Source organism: Lithobates pipiens, unplaced genomic scaffold (assembly GCF_037356315.1).
Source record: "Lithobates pipiens isolate NorthernLeopardFrog02 unplaced genomic scaffold, aLitPip1_a1.2 Scaffold_22, whole genome shotgun sequence".
Classification (NCBI taxonomy): domain Eukaryota; kingdom Metazoa; phylum Chordata; class Amphibia; order Anura; family Ranidae; genus Lithobates; species Lithobates pipiens.
Window position 1 is genome coordinate 117,033,792 of NW_027507784.1, and position 14,532 is coordinate 117,048,323.

Genomic DNA, 14,532 nt, shown 5'->3' on the forward strand with positions numbered 1-14,532 from the left:
GTAGACAAATGAAAATATTGCTTTTTTGCCAAACAGAAGTACAACTTAAAAATATAAAAAAAAAAACTGTGAACTCTATTGTCTTTAATGCCATGGCATATAATACCTGAATGTATTACCAACATTAACCGCCTAAATACAGGCCACTTATACCCACTTCCTGCCCGGGCCAATTTTTAGCTTTCAGCGCTGTCACACTTCGGCAATTGCGCGGTCGTGCAACACGATATCCAAATTTAAATATTCATAATTTTTTTCACACAAATAGAGCTTTCTTTGGTGGTATTTAATCACCACTGGGTTTTTTATTTTTTGCTAAGAAGAAAAAAAAAGACCAAAAATGTAGAAAAACTTTTTTTTTTCCCTTAGTTTCTCTCAGGAAATGTTGTAACTAAGTAATTTTTCTCCTTCGCTGATGTGCACTGATTAAGCTGGGCTGATGGGCACTGATAGGCTGCACTGATGGGCACAGAAAAGACAGCACTTATGGGTGCTGAAAGGCAGAACTGACTGGCATCACCGACAGGCACAATCGGTGATGCCAATTTGTGCCTGTCAGTGATACTAATGTGTGGGCACTGTTGGGTCTGTACAGATAATCGGGCCATTAATGATCAGCGCCCTAATTATCCATCCAGGTCTCCCTTGTGAGGTGAGGAGAGCCGATAAACAGCACTTCTGTGTTTACACAGCCGATCGGCTGTGATTGGACACAGCCGATCACATGGGTAAAGAGCTGCATCATCAGCTCTTTACTGAAATCGGGGTTATGGGTGCCACATGGCAACCCACCCCCCACGCGTGACCTTGTCCCAGAATGAGAGGGGATCCCTCGGTCATTTGTCTATATGGCAGGCAGGAGGAGGTTAAATATCCACTCATTTTGACATCAAACTTTGATTTAGTTTTAGTCAGTCTTTTGACTAAAATGCCATGTTAGATTTAGTTGTATTTTTGTCATCTGAATTGTTGTATTGTAGTTGACTAAATAGTGTTAATTTAGTCAGTGAAATTAACACTGTAAGAATGTTTTTATAATTATTTTGTGCCATTAAATTCTTGAATAACAAGGCCACACTTCAGGTAAATTCTCCCATTTAGATACAGCAAGTACAAATATTGTACTTAATTTATCTTTCTGGGTGTCCATTTAAAGAAGGAAAAAAAATAAAAATAAGTATTTATATAAACATTACCTATTGCACAGTTCTTTCACATTAAGCAGTGAAACATGTAAACCCAGCTATAAAATATTCTAATCATCATACAACACACTTTGACCTACAGGTAAGCCTAGATTAAGGCTTACCTGTAGGTCCAAGGAATATCAAGAGATATTTGCCGAAAGACAGGCATCGCTGTCTATGGCGCACTGAGCGCCGCACCGTCAACGGCGAATATGCCACGTGTGGCGGCTCCCGTGCATATGCGCGGGAGTGACGTCATCGCGGCTTCTCAGAATGACGGCGGCGGAGCAGCGAGACCCACCGAGAAGATGGATGTGCCAGACTACAGGGGATATCGGTGACATCGCTGGCTCCTGTGTCAGGTAAGTGACACATAATGGACTACTATGCGATGCATAGTAGTCCATTATGCTTTACCTTTGCAGGCAATGAAAGAGGAAGTAAACTCATCGGGGGTTACTTCCGCTTTAATTGATGACCAAATTAGATGATCAAAGACCAGCCCTTTGAGGTCAAAGAGTATTGTTTTTTTGCCAATTCATTGAATAGTTTACTATATAAATGAATGTGCTTGTGTATTGGATATTCTATCTTCAATCTTATATTTTGGTTTAACAGGTTCAAGACTCTTTGCAAGCAATGGGGAGTAGTGCTGACAGCTGTGATAGTGAAACAACAGTAACTTCTGTCGGAGAGGACCTAAGGACCCCACTTGCGATTGATCAAAGGGAATCCATTGACTTAGAAGATGATGAATTCCTAACTCCTGTTGACCGAAAATCATTTTTTGATGAGAACGAAATAAGCAAGCAACTCCTACAGGCCAATACACCAGAATGCAGTGAAAACGAGGTGTGCACGACCAGCAGGGACCTCAGCTCTGCTGTGGATAATGCTCAGGACATAAGTGAGGATGTTTATGAATTACAGCAGGGCTGTACAGCAGAAAGCGAGTTGGAAACACACAGTGATTATGAAGCTATTTCTTACACCACTCACCATATATCGAAAGCCTTGGACAGTTTCTCTGACCATGACTGCTATCTTGGATTTAATAGAACTGATTCAAGTTCTGTGGATCGTGTTAATACTGCGCTACAGAGGGCTCAAAATAAACTGTTTGGTTCTTCTGAGACAGTGGGGACAAGACCTGGGCGTAGCAGAGTCTCTTCAAAGGATCTGCTGAGGTGGAAGAACAAGTTATCAAGCTCAGGATACCCATTGAGGAGGACTCAGTCTTTGCCTTCTGCAATTTTAAGTCCTGTGAAAGTTGTATCCAAAGTAAATATAGTCTTAAATTCTGGCAAGGCAACTGTGTGTAGCCCTCCATCGTTTTCTTACAAGTATACCCCAGAGGAAGATGAATCCTTGGAACAAATAGAAGAAGTAGAAACATCCCCTAAATCTATGGCATACAGGTCCCCGGTATTGGATACCAAGGAGACCCAGAGAAGAAACCAGGGGCAAGTGTCAGAAGATCAACTTAACAGATCACAGTCCTGCACAATACATGTCCCATCACACAGGTCTCATTCTTCCTGTTCGCTCCACTCCCTGCAATCTGACTGGCATGAACGACCGCTATGTGAACATTCGAGAGCGTGGAGCACACACAACGTTCCTAACTTTTCTGGTGCATCGTGTGGTTCAGCAATGTCCCAATTTTCCTGTCCATTTAATCAGAGGTTTGCCTATGGATCACTTCACAGATCCTGTTCAGCGTGTTCTTTGCCTTTAAATTCACCACCTTCCACTACTGAAATGCAGCTACGCCGGGTCCTACATGACATCAGGAGTTCGCTGCAAAATCTTTCACAGGTAATTGAGAGTTGGTGATAATACTTAATCTGTAAAACAGGATAGGTCTCAGATAAAGACGGCAAATAAAAATCTAATTCCTGAAAATGTATTAAAAGTTTCTAGTTTTGGTTTCAGTGGTAAGATGTTTGGACACCTATTAAGTTTTTATTGCCACCTGTGTCCCCGCTAAAGAGGTTCACACTTCCACAAGGAGGCCTCAAATTCCAAAATTCTCTAGTATCACTAGAACAGAAATATAGCGAAAATCTTTCACTGGGGACACTTGTCCTGTGACAGGTAACAATGGATATTCTACTTGCCGCCTCTTGTTTCTACAGGGTAGGAGGTGAAAAGAAACCTCCCCAATGGGAATCCGTAAAAAAAAAAAAAAAAAAAACATGACCGGATTGTAACTATTCCCTGCTTTATGTAAAAAGAAAGGGTGGGGGGTTGACATATTCTTTTATACTTATCTGAGCACCATCACGATCCAGCTCTGTGCATGAGAGCAGTGGCTCTTCTGGTTCTGTCACTCCTCACAGGGCAGATCGATAGCAGCTGGAGCCATTAAAAAAGTTTCACTTGCAAGGTAAAAGACATATAAAAGCGGTACAGCCGAATACCTCATCAGTAGGTCCACGGCGTCTCCTCGAGCTTCCGTTCACTTCCTTCTCCTGATGAGACAGGCGACTGTACCGCTTTTATGTCTTTTACCTTTTGTAAGTAGCTTTTTTCATTAAATCACAATCTTAATTTACTGCACTATGGAAGCACTTTCTTTTGTTTTCTGAGAGACATCTGTTTAGCAGCAGTTCCAAACATCTTTAATGGTCTTGGGGAGACCAATTTCCCTGTGCTGGGTGAGACTGCTTTTTAGCAGTCATGGATAGCTGGTGAGCAGGCTACTTGGGTGCGGAGCTGGATGCACATTTATTTGAAGACTCTTCACGTTTTTTATCATCTATCACCGATATCACACATGGATGGAAATTTTACAAGGAGTCTGATAACCCCAGGGTTTGACTGCTCTAAACCCAGAAGTGCTCATAGCTGAGTGCTTTTAAACATGTACTTTACAAGATTAATCAGCTGCTCTCCCGCCACTGTCCCATCTTCAGAGCAACCATGGAGGTTCCAGGCATCCAGGAGGGACAACTAAGCAGGAGGTTTTACTTACAAGTATAAGTGATCGGCAGACTCTAATCACTTCTACTACATTGCCAGGAGTGAAAATGTAAACCAACTCTTGACTGCTATAGTTTGTAGCCCAGTCTACGATCCAACATGAGTGTCTCCTAGATTATACTAGGTGGCTTCTCCTAATTCAGAGCAGCAGGGAGTGAAGAAAAAATTTACGTGTTCTGCCTGGGGGAAAGGGGGCCTGGCTTGGACAATGCACAGGTTCTAGAAGTTCTTCATAGGACCCATGTGGCACTTTAAGAGGGGCAACAACACGGGCAGACTGCCAAGGACCCAAGGCTCCCTCTAGCGTGCAATGTCACACTTGCATGATGTTGTACTGTTAGGGTTTGGAGTGGAGTGGAGTGGGCCGGGGCTGTGGAGTGGGGTGGGGGTTGGAGCCGCTGTCCGGGAACAGTACAGGCAGCCCGCAGGCTTCAATAGCAGGAGCACCCATCGGCCACTGCACCGCTGCTGAGTAGCCATTTGTTCTTTTCATGAGGAGGATCACAGTCAGCAGGAATCCGAGTAGTAAGTACACATCTTACAGTAGTATGTTGTCAATGAGAGCCTCTCATTAAGAGGGACTTGCCCTGATTAAAGCGTAGCATTATGGGGAGTGGGCAGTGGCAAGATTTTTCCTCTGAGCTGGCCCAGTATTATAAGAAGCTGGTAAGTGATTCAAGTGCTTGTAAAGCCACTTTTCTTCCTACAATCCCTAGTGTTATATTATAGTTTATGCCCCAATGCATGTTTATAAAAACAAATGCCACTTAATACTTAATTTCAGAGCACCACTTGGCGTCATGTGACCACCCGCCACTGATCCGACAGCTACAGTGGGCATAGAGAATACCCGGCTGACATCAGCTGGGTGGAGAGTTGCGGGTGGTTACATGAGCACCAAGCGGCGCTCTGAAATTGGGTATGAAGCTGCATTGTTTTTATAAATAAAATACACTGGGGTACATACTGTAATATAACATGGGATTGTAGGAAGAAAAGTGGCTTTACAACCACTTTAATCACTTACCAGCTTCTTATAACACTGGGCAATCTCAGGAAAAATCTCCCCACTCCCCATAATGCCATACTTTAATCAGGGCAAGTCCCTCTTAATGAGAGGCTCTCATTGACAACTTACTACTGTAAGATGTGTACTTACTACTCGGATTCCTGCTGACTGTGATCCTCCTCCTGACAGGAATGAATGGCTCAGCAGCGGTGCAGTGGCCGGCTGGTGCTCCTGCTATTGAAGCCTGTAGCCTGCCTGTACTGTTCCAGGACAGCTGCTACACCCCCTGACCCTCCCCACTCCACTCCACTCCCCAGCCCTGGCCCGCTCTGCTCCCCAGCACTACAGCATCATGCAAGCGTGACACTGCACGCTAGAGGGAGCCTTGGGTCCTTGGGCACTCCGCTCATGTTGTTACCCCTATTAAAGTGCCGTCTAGGTCCTTTGCACCCACTGGGACCCATTGTAGGGCCGGCCCTGATTGTTAGGTTATAGTTCTGAAACTTATAGTTCTAGAACCTGTGCTTTGACCAGGCCAGCCCCCCCTTTCCCCCAGTATTTTTTTCAGCTGGAGGGAAGCGATCAACCATGACACAGCTGACAGGCAGGCAGGCAGGCAGGAAGGAGAGGAGAGAGAGAGAGCAAGGAGAGACGGCAGATGATGGAGGTACGTAAACTGCCCACGGTGTCAGGGCTTAGCAGCCGTGATGAACCGTGGTCAGTTTACAGAGGGGAGGGCAGAACCAGGCAGCATCAGTCAGGCATTTTAGGTGATACAGGGGGCTAAATTGCACAAGCATTGTGCTGTATAACATGCTTTAACCCCTTAAGCTTAGAAAGTATTTCACTAAAAGGGTGGTTGATGATTTTCTCACTACCTCTGTTGGTAGTTTATTCCAGTCAACAATAAACAGCTTCAAACATGCTTGGGATAAACATAAATCTATAAGTAGCGCACTCCTGGAAAAATCCCATTTCCCCACTTCTCTCTACTGTTATCTCATCTATGAACAACCATTGCCACATGGCATTTCTCTTTGCCAAAACACATTTAACAATGCGCAAATTCACCACATTTTTGCTCCCTTGGCTGTCTGACACCAGAAACATCCCACTCCCATTCTGACATCTACTAAACATGATACACCTGAGTGCAGATAAATGGCTCTCCACATAAGTGTTGCTATCATACAGCTACTAGACCAAATGGAGCTGCCGTTCCTAATACACTCGTTTTAGGTTCATAAAAAGCTATGCTATTACATATACTCAAGCTCCTTCCCCTACTTTCCTCCTCCTGTCTTTCCTCTTTTCTCCCCCCAACTCCGGATACCGCCTCGCCTCTGAGGAGCAGTGTCCTCAATGACAGTGGCTCTAAATGCTCCCTCATAGACTTTTGACAATGAATGTAACTGTCAAAGTGGTTGTAAACCCTTACAACCAACTTTGACCTACAGGTAAGCCATGTGTTTAGGAGATATTGCAATGCATAGTAGTCCATTATGCTTTACCTTTGCAGGGAATGAAAGGAAGTAAACTCATCAGGGTTTACTTCCTCTTCAAGTTATAACTGTACACCCATTCTCATTGAGGGGAGGACTTCCCCCTTCCTATGTCACACTCTTTAATTTTGTGAACTTTTATTTTCACAATAAAAACATTACAAAAAAATATATAAATCTATAGTCCGACAACGAGGTTGAGAAAAACTAAAAAGAAATGGGCAGACTTGATGGACTACTCAGTCTTTTTGTGCCATCACTTTTCTATGTTTCTTAAAGTCCACCCCACGCAGATATTCTGGGGCAGTGCGTGCCTCCTACGTGAAATCATGTACAGGTATGTGATTTTGTTCACAGGCTCAAGAACATGCCCGTGGCTGCCGGCGGCCCTCTCCCACTGTGATTGGACACAGCAGGAGCCAATTAGTGGGTCCGGCAGACCTGCCAAACGTTCTCTGGAGAGGCATGTAGGGGCCTTTTGGTGGGCGCAATTTTTTTTTTGGCGGGGGGGGGGGGCAGCATTTCAATCCTCGACCCAGGCAGCACAATGTGTTGGGCCAGCCCTGCTAACAAATCCTACCTGATGCTTAAATAGAACTTCCTTAATGTAACCCCCTTTATCACAATAAACAGAGTTCTCATAACAAAAGCCATATTATCATGCCAGTGATAATGCCAGCCTCTGGAAAAATCTCTGAAATTCACTTGATTCCCTGATCAAAACAGACGGCGTTGATGTGGAAATCCCTCCGGCCGGGCCATTGTCTTCTCCTAGGGGGGGTGGGGAAAGCCGTCCCCGCTGAGAGAAGACTGTGGTTATTGCTAGCGGCTATTGCAGCTGCTAGCAATAATCGCAGGTGAAACCCTACATGCTGGTTGTACCCAAGTCGATCGATCAACTTGTGCATTCAGCCTGCAGATACACTGTTCGAATCATTTTGAACCATGTATGACTTGCCTAACTTTAATTACTAGATCCATATTCATATATGTAGCGGTACACCTGTGGGGGCTGCTGAGTTCATTACCTTTTGTCAGATGGCTCCCCTTCCGATCCCCCATGCAATTACATAACACCAAACAGTCTAGACTCTGGATTTTATAATGCTTTATTCTGGTTATGAATCAGTGGGCTATTCAATAGGGTATTTGAGATGCCCCATCTGACCCCAGTTTTAGGTCAAAAAGGGTACTAAGCTGTAGCCGCAGCTTTTTTTAGTTAAGTCCCTTAAAGCGATCCTTTCCTGGTTCCAATTCTCTCTCTGGTTACACTTCCAATATGGACAGATAAGCATCACTCTGAATAATGCTGTGAATGGTGACCCTGAAGTCACAGGCCACACTGTCTATTTCCATGACTTGTGTTGTCAAACTTTCCAGGACTGAGGATAGTGTTGATACTGTGGTCCTTGGATGCACAGTATGAAGTTACTGAGTAGTTCTACTGGGTTGCACTCCCTTTGCTCTCTCCCAATCAAAAGTCCTTGTTCTACTCGCAGAAAGTCCATTCCCAGTTTCCTCCTTCCGCTTCGTTCCTACTTCCTCCTCCATGTTACCCGGTACATCCCCGCATGGGACGCCCGGTCTTGACTACTCCTTCAGGGGCCAGACATTGGCCTCCCTGGACTCGCCTCCAACTCTGGGATCTCTGCACTCCTGGGCCTTCAGCCTCCTCCCGGAGGTTCCGTGATCTCTGAACTCCTGGGCCTCCGGCCCTCCAACTCCTCTTGCGCTTCCCCCGCAGCATGTGACCCCCCCCTTTTTACGAGACACCCCATTGACCATAGAAATAACCATTGGTCAATACTCTCACATGGGTTTCCTGACACTCGGGTCTCAGCCCATCCTCCTTCCAGCAGAATCCACTGTCAAGCAGAGGGGGTATCCCTGAGCCCAAGTGTAGGTGGCCACACCCCCTTCTACTCTGACACTCCCATCCCCAAATAAACAACCAGGCCTAGTAGAGTAGGACCCTGGCTAAATGTACTTGTCCCCAAATCCTATACTCTCAAAAAAAAAAACTCTAAGCACCTACCTAAAAGTAGAGGTCGCTACATATAGATCAGGTCTCCAGCACATGTATTGTAACAGTTGAGTATTGTATGTGATTTTTTTGCAAAAGTTTAATTATAGTTTTATTGGACATGCTTTCATAATATTCAGTCACTCTGCATTAGGTTTGGCTTTCACCTCAATAAGAAGGTATCGCATTGTTTGATAGCTTGCTTAGAAAATCAGACAAGTTTGACTCCTTTTTTTATTTGCACTTACATTAGTCAACTGCATTGTAGTTCAATCATGTTAAATTGAATCATCTCTATGAAGGCAAAAAATTTGAAAGCTTTGTAATTTTAAAATAGCTGATCAAATTAATTCTAAAAGCACATGGCAAACGTATTTATTTTTGTTTAGAGTTGTAAAGCGGAAGTGACAGATGCCTAGGACAAGTGAGCCGCACTGCATGATGATGTGTGTTAATTAGCATGGAAACAAAATAATATTTTCTCTCTATTTCAAACTGGTTCTTCCAGTTTTTAAAAGTTTAGGTATAGTAACATTAAGAGATTACAAATCATACAAGGCTTAATTAAAGTGCATTTTATTCCACTATGATGGAACCCACAATTGATGGAAATCTTTCTCTTTGTTTTTTCGTCTGTTGAGTTGTTATGAGAATGTTTAGCTCTCTCATTTGTAGTATCCCTTCCTTCCAACAGCCATACAGATTACACACTCCACTGCCAATTTTATGGTCTCTGAGACCACACACAGGCATGCCATAGTTGGAATGAAAACATGTATATTTAGGTAGACTGAAGAGACTATGATGGGAAGTACTAACATTACAAACTATTACCACGTACATGTCTTTCTGAAAGCACATTACCAGGTCAAAGTTCAGGTGACCATTTTCACTCATAGGAGCTGATTTACTAAAATTGGGGATTGCAAAATCTAATGCAGCTGTCCATGGTAGCCCATCAGTTACTAATTTCAACTTGTTCAATTGAGCTTTGACCAAAAAAAAACTGGAAGCCGATTGATTTTTACCAGATTTTGCACTCTTGCACGGCTTTAGTAAATCAGATCGCGCTCCTCCACACCTGTGTGATGGGCATAGTTGTCCCTATTTAGATTAAAGGAGAAGTATAAACAAAGCTATTTTATCTGTACTTCTCCTGGGGATCACAAGAGTGCAGTTTATTTTGCACTCCTGTGACCCATTTTCAGTCAACAGTGGGCTTCTGTCACGCAGCCAGTCCAGACTGGGGAAAGATCCCAACTATACGGTCAGGATCCACCCAGTTGCCTAAACTGGCAGCTGACTCAGTTTCTCACCCAACACTCCAGTGAGTGCTGGAGGAACAGAGCAGAGAGCCTGTGGTCGACCGTCACCAGCTCTCTGTAGGCCGAAGACTGAGAGCTTAGTGATCAGCGGTTTTTGCTTGGTTCTTGGTCTTGGAGGCAGTGGGAGACAGCTGCAGCTGGGATCAGTGCTGCAGCCATCTAGGTGTGTACGAATCTTTATATTTTATTTAAACCCAAACTTCTGTTTTAATGCTGCAAGGATTTTGCTCAGTTAAGGGTAAGTTAAGGAAGCTATTCTGTTTTTATTTACAAACAGGCATTGTGTCAGGACACAGATTTGACATTGTCCTTATACATAAAATGTAAGTGTGTGGCCAGGTTATGCATTATTTCATTTTCACATATTAACGAGAAGTAAATGGACTTTAAATAACCATAAATCAATTGCCTCTGTAGCTACAGACACTGTTGAGTGATTAATCCTCACAGCATATTCTTCAGGTGTTCAAGTCCTTTTTCCAGCAGCTGATCTCGCCCTGTCCCTACCTCCCCTTTTGGCAGCCTTCAAAAGTAAACACAGAACAGGAAATCTGCAAGGGGGGAAGCAGACTGGGTTGAGCTGCTGAGAGAATAGCTTACTCTAGTATAGCATCTGAAAATACAAAATATTGTGCTGATTGAAAAAACGCACAAACACATTGCACATGTGGTGCCACCCCAGATGCATCAGGAAAGGTCAGTTTTGCTTGCATAGAAAAACCATTGAGGCTTAAAAAGGTGCATGAGCTTCTATGCCACGTTTTTCGTGGGTAGGGCAACCAACGGGCTACCCTACATGTGAAATAATATACATTTGCATGACACTTGATGGCCTGCTACAGTACTGTGAATGGGGGCTTAATGATTTCAGTTCTTTTCTTGTGATATTTTAAAGATAAATTGCTCCACAAGGTCTGCAGCTACAGAGGTCATTGTGGGCTTGGTTTGAAGCTCATTTAGGGCTTATTTACATCAAAATGCATCCAATGACGCATGCTTATTGCAGTGTGTTGCATTTTTTGTAATGTGTTGTGTTTTTTTGGTTGTTGTTTTTGCTTGATTTACCTTGCAGTGCATTTATTTGTTGTGTGCTTTAGAACATGTTTCACTGCACTGAAAAAAGTAGTGCATACCATACTTTTTTTTTTTCTTTATTTTTTCTTTTTTTTTTTTCCCCCAAATGCTGGTCAAATGCAACGCAATGCACTAGTGTTTATTGCATTATTTTTTTGGTTGCCATGCGTTGGAAATGCACTCAGAAATGCACCCCAGCGCCTGGTGTTTCCGCTGGCTGTACGCATATATGCGGCCTCTCGGCGGGTGGGTTTTGGTGCTGAGAGGCTGCATATATACGGTCCTATGTAAATCCTTTTTCTGTGCTGAGATCATGCGCCCTGCCCTGCATGCCGACCACAGAGACTGGTGGGTACTGGAATGCTCCAGATGCATACTTGCGATTTAGGAAGTTTCCAATCATGTGATTGCTGTGCAATCACAGCGGTCACGTGATAGGAATGCTCACCTCAGACTCCATGCGTTTAAAACCTCTTAAAGGGCCAAGACGCAGCAACAGGGGAAACCTGCCTCTAGTTGTACCTCAAGGCTTGCCCTTGGTTATGACTTATGTTTGCAATGTCTTTAGAAATATGCATTTATTTTTTATTTTTTTTTAAACCTAGACTAAGCAACCCCATAAACAAGTTCTAATATATATGAATATCTATCTTTTTTAGCATCCAGTAATGCGAGGAAATGACATGGCTTCTTCTGGCATGTACAACGCTCCAAGGTCGTCCATGTTGTCTCTTTATGAAGTAAGTTCTGTACAAGATGTGTGGGAAGTGGTTGTCTATCTCTCAATGTTAGTTAGACACTTTTTCTATCTGTTTTTTGTTCTTTTAGAATACTTTCCAGGAACTTCAGATAATGAGAAGAAATTTAAATCTCTTCCGAGCACAAATGATGGACTTGGAGTTGAATATGTTACGGCAGCAGACTATGGTTTATCAGCATTTGTCAGAAGATGAAAGGTGAGCTTATCTTTGTTAAAAACTTTACCCAAAAAAGGGAAGAAAATGATCGGAGATACAACTGGCATAAGTAACTTCTCTTACATAAAGTATTTAAAGTGATTGTAAAGTCTTTTTCTATTTTTTTATAAAAATAACAAGTGCAGTGGATTTGCACAGAGCAGCCTTGATCCCCCTCTTCTCCGGTCCCTTTTTGATGCTCCTGGCCCCTCCCTCCTGTTGATTGCCCCACACAGCAAGCATCTTGCTATGGGGGCACCCGAGCTGAGTTACAGCTACCAGTGTCCATTCAGACGCAGAGCTGCGGCCCAGCCCCGCGTCCCCTTTTCTCATTGGCTGAATGACTTTGACAGCAGCGGGAGCCAATGGCCTGCTGCTGTGTCTCAGCCAATCAGGAGGGAGAGTATAAGACGGCCAAGACACTCAAGGACATTGCTGAATAGAGATGGGGCTCAGGTAAGTATTAGGGGGTGCTGAGGGGGGTTGCTGCACACGGGTTTTTTATCTTAATGCATAGAATGTATTAAGATAAAATAAACTTCTGACTTTACAACCCCTTTAATACAACTGGATCCCAAAGGGTTATTGCAAGTTGTATTCAGCCATCAAAAGCGAAGGCATTTAAATCATGGCGGTCCAGCATTGACTAGAAAGTCCACCTAAATGCTACCTTGAGAGGTAAAGATCGAATTCCCTCATAGCTGTCTAAACATGAAAAGCATTGTTGCCTATATTAATGATTGCATATAAAAGAGCAGACAGTCATGGCCTCCCTATAACTGTAATTATGCAAGAACTTTTTTTTCAGGTTTGGCCTTCTGGTGCAGTTTTTTTTATGTAGATCTTTCATTTATCTCTTTAGGTAACATTCTTTTGTCAATGCTTCCCTCTAGTGGTCAGAAACTAAGCTGCACCATTTAGAATTTGCCTTTGGCAGATAAAACACATTTCAGATTCTAGCAGTTTTATCAGCTAAATCTTAACTGAAGTAATGAAAGCAAAGATATAGCAGCAAGTGGCTGCAATAGCTGTGTTTACCTAAAGTTGTAAAGTTCAGCTTCAATTTGTTAGTGTAGCTAAATCTACTAGTGCATCTAATACAACCCACACAAATCAGAAAAATTAGTGAACGTAATGGGGAATTATATTACCCCTGGTCTGTTGCCCCCTCGCCATATCAATATTTGTAGTGTGGCTCAATGGCCTAAATATGTACTGGACTAAATAATTAGCAGAAAAGAGAGATCTCCATTCGCCTGAGCCAGGACTATACTAGACTCCAAGTAATTTTATCACTGTATAACAAAAAATTTGCTTTATTGAAATCCTCTCCAGCAGTACATCTAATACTCCCCTCCCCCAAGATAAACAATGCTGGTGCCCCTGTGCTCCTTCATACGCAGTGGGGGCACTCTAATACAGCAGGTGTGTTACTGGCCAGATCACTAGGTGAAAAAAAAGCATAAAAAGACGCATGCAGCCACCACATCAACAATTGGTAAGCTGTACCAAATTACATGTTTTATTTTGGGTTTAATAACACTTTAAGTGTTTTTATGTTTATGCATTTCTGTTTGTGCCAGCAGAACTGCTTTCAGTCACATGGATAGTACAGTAATGGCACTATTCTAGGGGAGGGATTTGGGACAGCTTGTATGTCCGTTTAGTTTCATGATCCTCTTTACTATGTACTGGGGAAGGGAGGGCACAACGGGCTTTCCAAACTGACATGCCAGCAAAATGTTATAGGGCAGATCATTTTATAATGGTGGGTGGTAATCCTATATCTATGGATTATTTTAACCTGTATAATGTTTGTAATAAAACTTTTTGTTGTTAATAACTTCTATTTTGGCAATGACATAAGACGATACCATGAAAATCACACTGCCCCATTTCACTCCAATTTTCTACCATGTTTTGGGAAGAGGGTACCTGCATATTGTACAAATTATTAACTTCACTCATTGAACAGCCTTTTTCAATTAACACTAGTAATAGAGGATACAGCTTTCTTTCCTTCCACCATGGGTGGAAGGAAAGAAAATCGCTTGATTCCTTATCAACACATTTAGTGTTGATGGGGGAAAGCCTTCAACTGCATTATGTATTCTGGCAGTGGGAGGGCGCATGGAGAGTTCCTGGCCAGCAGAATACAAAGGTTACTGCTAGCAGCTACAGTATGTAGAAAGGTCCGACGTGCTTGTTGTACAAAAGTTGATCGATCAACTTTGGTACAATTACCCTACTGATACATGGTTTGAATCTTGGCCGATCTCTGCTGAACCGGCCAAGATTTGAATAGTCTTTGCCGGCTTAAGGGCATGTCTAGATTTTTACTTTGTGGATTTTTTTTTTTTTTTTTAAATAAATGAAGCCTGGTTTGTATAGTAAACCACTATAAAATGGTCAGAAACAAAGCATGTACATCTCAAAGAATGATTCCAGGACCATTCCTTGTTCAGTTTTGT

At 43.0% G+C, this 14,532-nt stretch overlaps 1 protein-coding gene across 2 annotated transcripts in view; it reads left to right on the forward strand.

The window, feature by feature from the left end:
* The window catches only part of ITPRID2 (ITPR interacting domain containing 2), a 166,071-nt gene that overhangs the window by 132,862 nt on the left and 18,677 nt on the right, over positions 1-14,532 (forward strand). For both annotated transcript variants that reach the window (XM_077448124.1, XM_077448125.1), the window contains 3 exons: positions 1,806-3,005; positions 11,765-11,845; positions 11,934-12,061. In XM_077448124.1, coding sequence (XP_077304250.1) covers positions 1,806-3,005; positions 11,765-11,845; positions 11,934-12,061 — 1,409 coding nt within the window. The remainder of the gene's footprint in view (positions 1-1,805; positions 3,006-11,764; positions 11,846-11,933; positions 12,062-14,532) is intronic.